Here is a 12,880-nt window from a genome sequence, read left to right as displayed (position 1 = left end):
GAGCAGCAGTCACAATATGTTGTCATTTACAAATAACTCGTCAATAGTTTGGATGTCTGAGACCTTTGTGCTTCCTCAAGGTGAGAGACCTATAGGATAAGTACTGGACTGCTAGCCACAAGGTTGGTGGTTCAAACCGATCAGCCACTCCTCGGAAACCTTATACAGGGTCCCTATGAGTTGGAACCAACTCAACAGTACTTAACAACAATTCACTTAGAATGGTTCTTCTGACAAACTCATTTGTGTTCATTCTGAATCCAGCAAGTGGGATTATGTCAGCTGAGGGTTGGGGAACAAGTAGATAAAAAGAGATAAAGAGTAGTAACAACGAGTGCTTTATCAAGACATTTCTCAATTTGAAGAAAGAAGGGAGCTTAATATATTACTGTTCCAGTTCAAGAAATACTAAGGCAGAAGAAATGTGTAAAACAGAAGTCCATATAAGCAAAATGTTCTCAAATTAATCCACCAAGTAAACCAACGGCCTATATTGCTGAATCACATCTGCTGTTAGAGATTTCTCTGGAAAAACATCAGGGGAGAAAGTGGCAGTATAGGAGCAAATCCTTAATAGCAGGACACTCCAAAGTTCTTTCTTGTCCAGCTAGGATTGATGATGCTGTGATTGACCAACATGAACTTGATAATCCACTAGAGGTAGGACAGGGGAAGAGCAACTCCATAGCTTGTATTCTCTTGTCTTCACATGATTCATTACCCATAAGCAGTACAGTGAAGCAGAGAGGAGCACTTCTGGGTCCCAGACATATCTGCAAATCTTACTGACCACCAGCAGCTGCAGCTGTTCCGAAAAGAAAAAAAGAGAGAAGAAAATTAAATTTAGCTTTTAGTGTCATGAATGGCTCTGAATAAAGGGGCCTAAGATCTTAACTATCAGATGCTGTGCACTCTGGCTTAATGTTTAGTATTTTTAGATGCAAAATATTTCTATATCAATGGTTTTATAAAATCCTCCTAGAAAATTTAAAGAGGCAGAATGTAATCTCTATTTTATTTTAACCGTTATTCATTCGTGTTTATGTCATTAATATACATTCCTTAAATTTTTTATAATAAAAGAGTTTTTAATTGTCCAATTGACATTCAATAGATATTCACTGAATTACTGTTATTTGTTAAGTTCTGTACTAAATCCCTGAAGAGTCAACTATGCAACAGAAATTGTAAATATGATTAAGCACAAATTATAGTATTGTATCAGATAAATAGCATACATGAACATTTTATCAATATTTAAACAAGAAATATGGCTTAACCAGAATTCGAACCAGTCAGAGCATTTTATTCACTGTGCGTCCCACTAATTTAACAATGCTGAATTATAACCACAATCTCAATGATACACATAAACTCTTCTAGTATGTGTGATGTGCATGCTTCTGTACCCTAATCTTTGCAAAGAGTAGACACTATTAATCAAAGCTTGCTAAGGTGAACTTAATTCAAGACTCCATTTCACAGAGTAGCTCAGATAACCATTGCAGAGTGAACAGTGTTAATATGCTGATAAAACCATTGCTAGTCCTGGTGTGGCAACATAAGATAAGCACTCGATCTCAAGGTCAGTTTGATCCACAAGGTCAGTAGTCCAAAGTCTTTAGCCACTTCTCGGAAACCCTATACAAGGGCACTATGAGTCGGAACTGATCCAAGGGCACTTACCAACAGCAACACCATACTTGGTGTAGGGGGTATGTAGTTTTGCCTAGGCTATGGCATTATATGTTGTTGTTGTTATTATGTGCTGTGGAGTCGGTTCCGACTCATAGCGACCCTGCACAGGGTTTCCGAGGCTGTTAATCTTTATGGGAGCATAACACCTCATCTTTCTCCCACGGAGCAGCTAGTAGTTTCGAACTGCTGACCTTGTGGTTCGCAGCCCGATTCGTAACCACTATGCTACCAGAGCTCCTTTAGGAAGCATTATAACTGTGCACAATAAGCACTGGTCAGCAGTTGTTCAAGGGAGAAAGATTAGGCTTTCTGCTCCCACAAAGATTTACAGCCTCAGAAACCCTATACAGGAACTGACTCAATGGCACTGAACAACAACAACAAGGCATTACATTGGAATGGATTTTTACTCCTTCTAGAACATGACAGCAAACGGATTTTTTAGGTTTATACTTACAAGGATGGGGAGAATCTTACAAGAGAAGAGACATCAGTGATGCAATTTTAGAAGCTGAATGAAAGGCAGATGGATCAAAAATAAGTGAATTATCAGTTCTGACAAGTTAGCAGTCTAAGCCAGCAGAAGAAAAAAAAGTTAAAAATATCATAATTCACATGGAAATTTCCCAAAAGAATCAGGAACTGGAAACAACAGGTACCTCTTGAATTAGGGAACCAAAACAGAAGAGCAATTTGGATGTTCTATTCAAAGGTAATTAAAACCCTAGAACTTCTTTTCACATAGCAGAGATGGTATGTTCTCCTCTCCCCTGCCCTGATAGAAGATTGGAGGGCTTTTCTCTGGAGATAACAACTATGAGTGTTTGTGGGCTAGAAGTACCATAATGAAAATAAGAGGTGTAAGTTTGGAAGTGACTTTTCTCAAATAATCTCTCATCAGCCCAACCTAGGAAGCCTAAAGGCATACAGGTTCATCAGACAGCCCAGGCAAAGCTCTACAATAAACACCTATCCACAAGCTCTACCTGCATGAATAAAGCCTTTCTGTTCCAGTCTTAAATATGAATGGACAGCAAAGACTCACAAGGCACCTGAAGAAAGTCTCTAATATGACAGCGAAGCAAAGTAACTTGAAAACAATTCATCAATAGTCTCATGAAGACAAAGTTATTGCAGCCATTAAATAAAACAGAATGCGATTGAAAAAAAAAAAGAGAGATCATTAGAGAGCAAAACAGATTTTCAAAATTAAAATAGCAATAACAGAAGTGAAAAAAGTAAGAGAAAGTACTGAAAATTCATACTAAGGAAATTTTCATGGATAATTAAAAAAGATAAAGATAAGGCTTTTTTTTTTAAAAAACGTAAAATTTTCAGAGAACCATTCTAATAATCAAATAATAGGAAGTCCAGTAAAAACAGAAAATGAAATGCTATAAATAATTTAAGAAAATTTCCTGTGACTGAAAAGGATTTCCAGAGTGGAAAAACGTACTGATGAGCACTCAAAATAAAAATAAATTTACTCCAAGACACATTATCATGGAATTTCAAAACATTGGAGATAAGTAGATCCTATAATTTTCCAGATAGGTAGAACAAAGAAACAAAAATGGAAGTCACATAATGGTTGTTGTGGCAATTGTGTGTTGTGGAGTCTTTCCCTACTCATAGAGACCTTGTATAGGTTTTCTGAGGCTGTAAATCTTTACAGGAGCAGAAAGTCTCATCTGTCTCCCTCACAGTGACTGGGAGCTTTGCACTAATGGCCTTGCAGTTAGTAGCCCAGCTCATAATTCATTACATTGCCAGGGTTTTTAATAAGGATTGAAAGTCGAGATAACTTTAGACATTACAATAGCAATTCTGGAGTAAAGAAAGCAATGGGACAATACCTTCAAAACTGCAAAGAAATTTTCAATCTAATAAAATTGTTTTTTATCTATCAAAACTATTAAAGGGGAGGATAAAGGCAGAACTGCTTTGGACAAACAAAGTTTCAGGAATTTGTGTCTCATGTTCTTCCTTCACTAAAACATGTGAGCAAATCTATGAAAGAGGAAGTTGGGGAAAATAGGAAACAGGATTCACAACAGGATAGAGTGATGGTGATTACAGTAAAGAGAAAGAATGACAGTTATGATACATCAGGCATAAAAGGTATCTGCTGAGATAGGAAAGGGTCACAAAACTCTGGAAAAAATTTCTCCCAAGTTGATGAAATGGATAAAACACCACATCTATTTAAATATATTTTGTTGTTGTTGTTTTTAAGTGCCATTGAGTCAGTTCTGATCATAGTGACCCTTATAGGGTTTCCAAGGAGCAGCTGGTGGGTTTGAACTGCCAACTTTATAGTTAGCTGTATCATGCTTATCTTACAGTGCCACCCAGGTCATTGTCTAATACACAGAGTATAATTCAATGGCACTGGTAGTTGCTATATTATTTCCTACTGCCATCAGGTGAGCCATCATGAAAGTGCCAAGAGAGAGAAATGAGCCTCAGCCCTGGTCACATTCCAAATCTGGACAATAGTGTGGCTATGTACCATTCTCCTCGTCAGTTATGTGGTGGTGGTGGTGGTTATGTGCCGTGGAGTCAGTTCCGACTCATACCGACCCTGAACAGGGTTTCCGAGGCTGTAAATCTTTACAGGAGCAGAAAGCCTCATCTTTCTCCCGAGGAACAGCTGGTAGTTTCTAACTGCTGACCTTGCGTTTCACAGCCCGATTCGTAACCACTGTGTTGCCAGACAAATAAAATTCTTTTTCGTTTTGTTGTTGTTTAACTTATGCCAATATGTCTTGTGTTTTCTGTTACTTGCAGAAAAAAAATACAGTGAACCAATGGGATCTTTTCTGGATCTCAAACATTTCTGACTTTGACAGGGATTAGTCATCATTCCACCATTGCTCTCTATTTAGTGGGAAATCTGAGTTTTCCTTCTTTGACAGGTTTTGGCCTTACATAGATTTTACTGCATTAGTAATAATACAAAGAGTTTTATAATTAGGAATGAGGGGAAAGTTGAAAAAAAAAAAAAACCCACAAAACAACACTGGACAGGGAAAAAAGCATTTGACTGAAATTCCTAGGCATCACTTTTTTATGTTGAACTTGAAGAGCAAGCCTTATTCTAATATTTTACAAATTAGAGAGATTTAAAAGGAGAGAATTTAAAGGATTAGCACATGCCTTCTGACAACCAGCGGCAATGAACTCAGAGAACTTTCTTGGGATCATCGCAGTGCATCCCTCTATGCAAAAAATGGGTAAAACAGGCTGGAGAACATCTATATCGGTATCTGCTATTGATATATGACTACATGGATATTTTCTTCATTTTATTCAATTTTCAAAGTAAGTCTTTGTTTTATTAAATTACTTCTGCTAAGTTTATCCGAGCTGAAGTTTTCCTTCTCATTTTCTTTTCTTCCACTGGAAAACACTCAAGCCCCCTAGATGTGATCTCTGACCCCAAACCCAATCCAACCCACTATCATGGAGTTAATTTGATTCATAGTGACGCTAGACAGGGTTCCTGAGACTGCAAATCTTCATAGGAGCTACAGCTTCACCATTCTCCAGGAGCAGCCCAAAACTTACTTAAAAGGTACACAATTAGAACTGAAGAACTGTCCAGACCATTAATGTCATGCTGCATCAAACCTCCCATTCCAAGGAACAGATAGAAAAGAAGGACATGCCACTTAGAGAAAAATATTGCAAACACTACAATATCTCCAACCTGCACGTGCGGCTGCCATTTTCTTGTTTCGCATTTTGTTCTCCACAGCTTGCTGCAGTGAAACACAAGAGAGGAAGATTCGATTTCCTGGGTTTTCCTTCTATTTGCCTTTAGCAAGTACAGTATTTCTATAAAACAAATTGTATCCTACCAATTTCATCTTCCTTTTTAGATCCAGATTCGCTGCTTTCTGACCCTTGGCAGTAGCGTTGAGGTAATAGATGGCCAAACTAAAATAAAAACAAAAAACAGAATGTATGGAGCTCAGTATTCCCTTTAAAACTTAAATCCTCAAGATTCCCTTTAAATTAGAACTTACTTAGATCACTGGAGTGGACTTTAAGATATTTTCTACTCCAATTCTTTTATTTTGTAGATGTGGAAAGTGAAGTTCAGAGAGGTGGAAACGTACTTTCAGCATCATTCAGTACCTAAGGATGGAGCTAAGAAGCTGGACTCAAAGGTATCAATTCTCATCCAGGTGATCTGTCCACTACACTGCATTCCCTAATTTTGTTTTCTTCTTGGAAATGTATTTTGTTGATGATGGTAGTGATTATGTGCCATGGAGTCGGTTCTGACTACTAGAGACCCTATATAGGGTTTTCAAGACAATAAATCTTCATGGGAGCAGAAAGCCTCATCCTTCTCCCACGGAACAGCTGGCAGTTTTGAACTGCTGACCTTGAGATTAGCAGCCCAACTTGTAACCACTAGGTTATCCATTCTCCTTATTGTTGTTGTTGTTGTTAAGTGCCGTTGAGTCAGTTCCAACCCATAGCAACTCTGTATAGGGTTTTCAAGGAGCGGCTGGTGAGCTTGAACCACCAACCTTGCAGTTCAAACAACTTTTGCAGTCTGACAATGCATTAGCCCACAGTGCCACACCAGGACTCCATGTTAGGTGCCATCAGATCGGTTAGACTCATAGAGACCCTATGCACATCAGAACAAAACACTACCTGGTCTTATAACATCTTCACAAGTGTCATGCTTGAGCCCATTGTTGCTGCCACTATGCTAATCCAAGTATTAATATAATTTAAAATAACATTTGAAGTTGATGACAATAGGATCCAAGAGAATGGGAAATCTACTGAAACTCGGAGAACTAAGAACATAATTCTACATAACCAAACTCAAATTCACGGCCATCTAGTCAATTCCGACTTCTAACGGCTCTACAGGACAGAGGCAGCTGCATTCTATGGTTTCCAAGACTGCAAATCTGTATGGCAGTACACAGCCTTACCTGTCTCCCACAGAGCGAGTGGTGAGCTTGAACCACCGATCTTATGCTTAGCAGTCCATCGTTTAGCCTGCTGAGCAAGCAGGGCTCATTCATGGTTGTTGCTAAGTGCCCTCAAGTCGGCGCTGAATCATAGTGACCCTGAAGGTTTCCTAGGCTTTTAAAATCTAAACAGGAGCAGAAAGCCTCATCTTTCTCCAGCGTAGTAGCTGATGGGCTTGAATGGCCAGACTTGTGCTTCAGGGTCCAGTGTTTATCCTATGAAGTCACTGCACTGTCTGGGCTCCTTCATTGTTGTTGTTAAATATCAATCAGTCGGTTCTGACTCATAGTGACCCTGTATGAGGAGCAGCTGGCTGGTTTGAACCACAGGCCTTTTGATTAGCAGTCCAATGTCTATCCTGCAGCACAACTCAGGAGTCTAGGCCCCTTCCTGGTCATAGATAATTAATATGGATTCTTTACATACTATTTATTATTGTATGGGGTCTCTGAGTGGTACAAATGGTTACCTTACCTGATGACCAAAAGGTTTGAGTCCACCTCAAGGCACTTGGGAACAAAGGCTTGCTGATTTACTTTGGAAAAACCAGCCACTGAAAACCCCATGGAGCACATTTCTACTTTGACACCCATGGGATCTTCATGAGTCAGAATTGACTCAATGACATTGGCATTGTTTGGGTTTCTCTCTCAATCAGAAAGACAATATTTCATAAGAAAATGTTCTTGTTCTTGTGTTTCAAGTGATATTTATGTTTGTAGAAAGAGCAAATCAAAGTTACTTCAGCCAAACACTTCTCTAAAATAAACATAGCCCTCCTTACTTAGAGCAAAATGAACAAACACGGCAGTGAAAAAAGGTAAGTGACATTACCCCTTGTTACTGATAAATGGATATTGAACACATTTCCTCCGCTCACCAACATGCCAGATTACATTCTTTATGAGCCATCTGGTGTGAGCAACACAATTATTGATACAGTCTAGCTGGGCTTGTTTATCTCTTATATGAGTAATGGAAGTTTGAATAAAATTTCACACATGAAAGCATCTGGCATAATATTGGCATGAAGTAGGGCTCAATAAATGTGTGTGTCAGTGTGTGTTCTAAGGTTTTCTTTGCAAATTGAGTAAATTTGGAGGATGAATTTAAAGATCTCACTTCTACCTTCAGAATTCTCTATTCATCAATTTTTCCCTCTACCTTGAACTGCACCTTAAATTAAATGTCCCTTACAAATCACTTTGTAGTTCCAAAGGAATGTGGCTTCCTACAGACAGAGAACTAGCACAAACTCTTCTATCTATTTAGTTACCCGAAACCAGTCAAGCTGATTTAACATGATCTAGTGGGGACATTCAAATGTTTGCTTGCAACATTTTCTAATTCAAAGGAATAATAAGCCATAGTAACTTACAGGCCCCATAAAATAGTTGAGACCTTTAAAAAGTAACAAGCCTCATTGCCAATGAGTCAATCCCAACTCACAGCAACCCTATAGGATGAGAGGAATTGCTCCATAGGGTTTCCAAGGCTGTAAAGCTTTACGGAAGCCGACTGCCTTATCCTTCTTTCATGGCACTGTTGTGGGTTCAAACCACTGACCTTTTGGATTTTCAGCTGAGTGCACTGCACCACCAAGAATCCTAAAATGAGACCTGGTGGTGGTGGTATGTCATAGAATTGGTTCTGACTCATAGGGACTCAGTACAGAAACTCTAAGCCTGTAAATCTTTACGGGAGCAGAGAGCCACATCTTTTTCCTGAGAAGCAACTAGTGGATTCAAACTGTTGACTTTGTGGTTAGCAGCCCAACATGTCACCTATTACACCACCAGAGCTCCTTCAAATGAGACCTTAGGAGCATCAAAAGACTTCACAAAAAGAGTAAAAAGGGAGCCCACAGAATAGGAAAAAATCTTTTGCAATGACACATCAGACAAGGGACTAATTTCTAAAATCTATAGGAAAATACAGCACCTCTACAAGAAAAAGACAAATAACCCAATTTAAAAATGGGCACAGGACATGAACAGACACTTCACCAAGGAGGAGATCCAGGCAGCCAACAATGATATGAAGAAATGTTCATGATCACTAGCCATCAGAGAGATGCAAATCAAAACAATGAGATATCATCTCACACCAACAATAACAGCAAAAATCAAAAAAGTAGAGGACAATAAATGCTGGTGAGGATGTGGAGAAACTGGGATGCTCCTGCATTGCTGGTGAGATTGCAAAATGGCCCACCCACTCTTGAAAACAATATGGCACTTTCTCGGAAGGTTGGAGATAGAAATACCTTATAACCCAGCAACTCCTCTATTTGGTATTTACCCACAAGAAATACAAGCCATAGCACTAGTAGATGTATGCACACCAATGTTCATAGCAGCACTATTTACAATAGCAAAAAGATAGAGACAGCCTAAGTGCCCATCAATTGGATAAACAAACTGGTATATACACACTATGAAATATTATGCTACCTTGAAGAATAACAAGGAAACTGCAGGCCACCGCATAACATGCATGAACCTTGAGAACATTATGCTGAGTGAAATTAGTCAGTCACCAAAAGAAAAAATACTGCATATGATCATCATTGTAAAAGATTAATAAAAAGTACCCACATTAAAAGGGAAAAAAAATTTTTTTTCTTTGCTGGTTACCTGGGTGTATGGGGTAGGGTGAAGGGAGGGAGTGGAAGGTGAAATGAAGCACAGGGTAGGGAATAGACACAGGATAGTTTGGGTGCTGGGGGTGGGGGGCAACAATACACAAGAAGGGGAAGGAGAATGGAAGAACAAGGTGGATGGGAGAACAGTTAGGCAGGTTTGCATGGGCTAAGTGGAACAGAGGTCAATAATGATGTATGCACAATCTTGGAACAGCAGGACTCTGGGATACAGGGATTGAGGCATGGTTTGAATGGGTAAAAGGGGAAAAAATGTTAAGATGCTTGGCTGTCTTTTGAATCTTAGTTTCCTTTGCCTACTATTGTAAAATAGACACTTAAGGGGGAGAGAAAGGAATAGCCAGAAACATCACCATAGAAAGCTTGCAAGTCCGTCTTTAGCCTATAACTGATTGGAATATCTAAAATGGGGCTAGAACTTGCCCAGTGAAGAAGGCTTCCTGTGGAACCTTTGCATTGCATAAGACCATATGTGGAATCCTAAACCCCATCCAGAATTTTCTGAGGTGGGAAATTTCCACTTGAAAGGACAAGTAGACCAGCCTTGAGCAGCTAGAAGAACAGAAAATATTTCTTGAAACAAAGACCAGCAGGAAAAATAAAAAACAGTAATGACAGTCTGACTGACTACTACAAGAACAAGCAAGTTGTTCACCCAGGAGACATCAAGGCAAGTGGTTGGGTCCCCTCAGGGCAAACCCCCTTCCAAGATTAAGACTCAAGGAGAATACACGAGCAGGCATGTGGTCTTGCTGCTGACCACGTTGGTCGCTGATAAGGGGAAGTGGAGAAAAATCAGCAATGAAGTTGTGAGCTAAGTCCATCCACGTTCAATAGACTCCTGTGAATCCAGGTTGAGACCTGGTTGGCTAGCAGTATGGCAACACCGGGGACCCCTGGGCCCAGAGACAGGGGCATGGCCACAGAGGACTCGAGCAGGCAGTGAAGCATCCAACTGATATGAAGAGAGGGAAGATGCGCAAGAACACCCATATTTGCAGATAGTATCCACTTGATGTGTAGTGATTACGAATCGGGATGCTAATCTCATGGTCAGCAGTTCGAAACTACCAGCTGTTCTGCAGGAGAAAGATGAGGCTTTCTGCTCCTATAAGATTTACAGCCTTGGAAACCCTGTACAGGGTTGTTATGAGTTGGAACCAACTCCATGGCACATAACAACAACAACCCACTTGACCTGGCTTCAATGGCTGGATGACCAGAAGCCAACTAGAAGAAGAAAGAAGAGAATAAAAAGAGCGAACCACTACAATTTGATGAACTTGACCTATGCTTGTGGATGTAATAGCTCAAAGGAGGGAGCAAATCTTTATAGCATGGATCATTCCCATCCCCTCAGTATACAGGGTCGGCAGGGATGTGCAACTTAGACATTGGCTACCCAAAATGGAGGAGCTACAAAGGCAAGAAATGACTGGCTTATAAGCTTTCAAGAAAGATCCTAGTTCCAGAGGGTGCAGGGAAAGGTAGAATCTCCACTGAGTGGTTTCTAACCTGTCTGGACATGGCTGATGAAAGGAGATGGGGATAAGACTCTTGTGGTTCAATAGTGAATAATTTCTATCAGGTCTGACAGTGAGTATTGGAAATGTAAAGGTAGACATTTGGAACAAAAGGAGGGGAGTGGTTGATTTTGCAGTCCAGTAGCGGAGATCCCTGGGACCATCAAAGGAGAAGAGTGGAGTGCAGGACCCTATCCAGAGAAGGAGTGACACTAGAGATGGAGGCAGAGACGATGACATGGAGAGATGGAGCAGCTGGGGACTCTAGACTCAGGGAGGGAGAGGGTCTGTGTGTTGACAGCTGGGGCCAGACTTAAGGAATATACCCTTTGGTTGTTTGATGATGCATGCAGGGGATTGTAATCATTGCAATGAAATGAAATAAGATAGGATGAATGTAAAGCTAATGTTCTCCCATGTAAACTATCACATAATTCACAATAAAAACTTATTTAAAAAAATATGAGACCTTAGAAATAAAAAAAAACAAAAACAAAAAAAACAAATCAGAGATAAACTGAAATTTGTGTTTTAAATCAGAGAATCTATGAACTAAAATCAGCTTTGGAGGTGATGTATTTGACCCTTTCAAGCTGACAACTTTCCTCTTTATTGTTAGCTGCTGTGGGGCCTACTCCCAATTTAGGGTCACCCCAGGCACAATGCCCAGGAGTCCTGGTGTGGCGCTGTGGGTTAATGCTCCAGACTGCAAAGCCGTTTGAACTGCAAGGTTGGTGGTTCAAGTTCACCAGCTGCTCCTTGGAAACCCTATACAGGGTCACTATGGATTGGAACTGACTCGACAGCACTTAACAACAACAACAACAACAGGCACAATGTAACAGAACCTTGTTCAATTTTACTTCATACTCATGATCCCTTAGAGACTGGATGAACAGGGTTGTCATGGGCTGAGTTTTCAGAAGTAAATCTCCAGCCCTTTCTCCGTAGTGCATCTGGGTAGTATAAATAGTTAATGTGCTAGGCTGCTAACCTCACTAAGATTGCAAGTTTCAGTCCACCCAGAGGTGTTTTGGAAGAAAGTTCTAGTAATCTACTTTGAGAAAATCAATCATTGACAACTCTGTGAAGCACAGTTCTACTTTGATATACATGATATGATGAGTATGAACTGAATTGGTAGCAACTGTGTAACTTTCCTCTAGTCTCTACAAGAGGGCTTCCAAAAGTTTGGGGAAAATACCATTACCTTTTCATTCCATATTTCCATAAACTTTTAAAGCCACTTCATATCAAGGGTCAGAAACTATAACCTCAGACTAAACCTGGCCACAAACTAAGTATTGTTTTTACATTTTAATGTAAGTTGTGGTTGTATGAGTACTTGCATTGTATCTTAAATGTTGGCCCTTGACCCACAAATTTAAAATGTCTACCATCTTGCCCTTTAAGAAAAAGTGTACCAAACCTGGATCTACATCATCCCTAGCAATTGGCTTTCAGTCTTCTGAACACACCATAACCATCAGGTTAGTTATTGTTGTTAAGTGCTGTTGAATCGATTCTGATTCATAGTGACCCTTTATATGGTTTCTGAGGAGTGGCTGGTGTGTTTGAGCCACCACTTTTTGGTTAGTAGTCCAATGTGTACCTGAAGCTACATATCAGAACTCCTAAGTGGCATTTGTTGTTGTTAAGTGCCATGGAGTTGGTTCAGACTCAAACAATGTTATTCCTTTAATGGAAAAGAAATCTCTTTCTCAGAAAATTAAGACTATAGTAATGACATATGGCACTGAACTTTTGTGGGGGTTTTGTTTTGTTTTTCAAAGAACAAGACCTTAATTAAAGGAGCTCTGGTAGCGTAGTGGTTACGAATCGAGCTGTGAACCTTAAAGTCAGCGGTTCGAAACTACCAGCTGCTCCGCAGGAGAAAGATGAGGCTTTCTACTCCCATAAAGATTTACACCCCCGGAAACCCTGTACAGGGTCATTATGGGTCAGAACCGACTTGATGGCACTTAACAACAAC

At 39.9% G+C, this 12,880-nt stretch overlaps 1 protein-coding gene across 1 annotated transcript in view; it reads right to left on the bottom strand.

The window, feature by feature from the left end:
- Nucleotides 1–782: 782 nt before the first annotated feature.
- Nucleotides 783–12,880, bottom strand: part of TMC1 (transmembrane channel-like 1) — a 186,453-nt gene continuing 174,355 nt past the window's right edge. The window contains exons 18-20 of the mRNA XM_006835003.1: nt 5,562–5,640; nt 5,411–5,462; nt 783–805 (exon numbers count right to left, since the gene is read on the bottom strand). Of these exons, the coding sequence (XP_006835066.1) occupies nt 783–805; nt 5,411–5,462; nt 5,562–5,640 (154 nt within the window). The remainder of the gene's footprint in view (nt 806–5,410; nt 5,463–5,561; nt 5,641–12,880) is intronic.

The sequence above is a fragment of the Chrysochloris asiatica genome, unplaced genomic scaffold, assembly GCF_000296735.1.
Source record: "Chrysochloris asiatica unplaced genomic scaffold, ChrAsi1.0 scaffold00014, whole genome shotgun sequence".
Lineage (NCBI taxonomy): Eukaryota > Metazoa > Chordata > Mammalia > Afrosoricida > Chrysochloridae > Chrysochloris > Chrysochloris asiatica.
The sequence above is the reverse complement of the archived record's forward strand: the minus strand, read 5'-3'. Positions and strand labels throughout refer to the sequence as shown.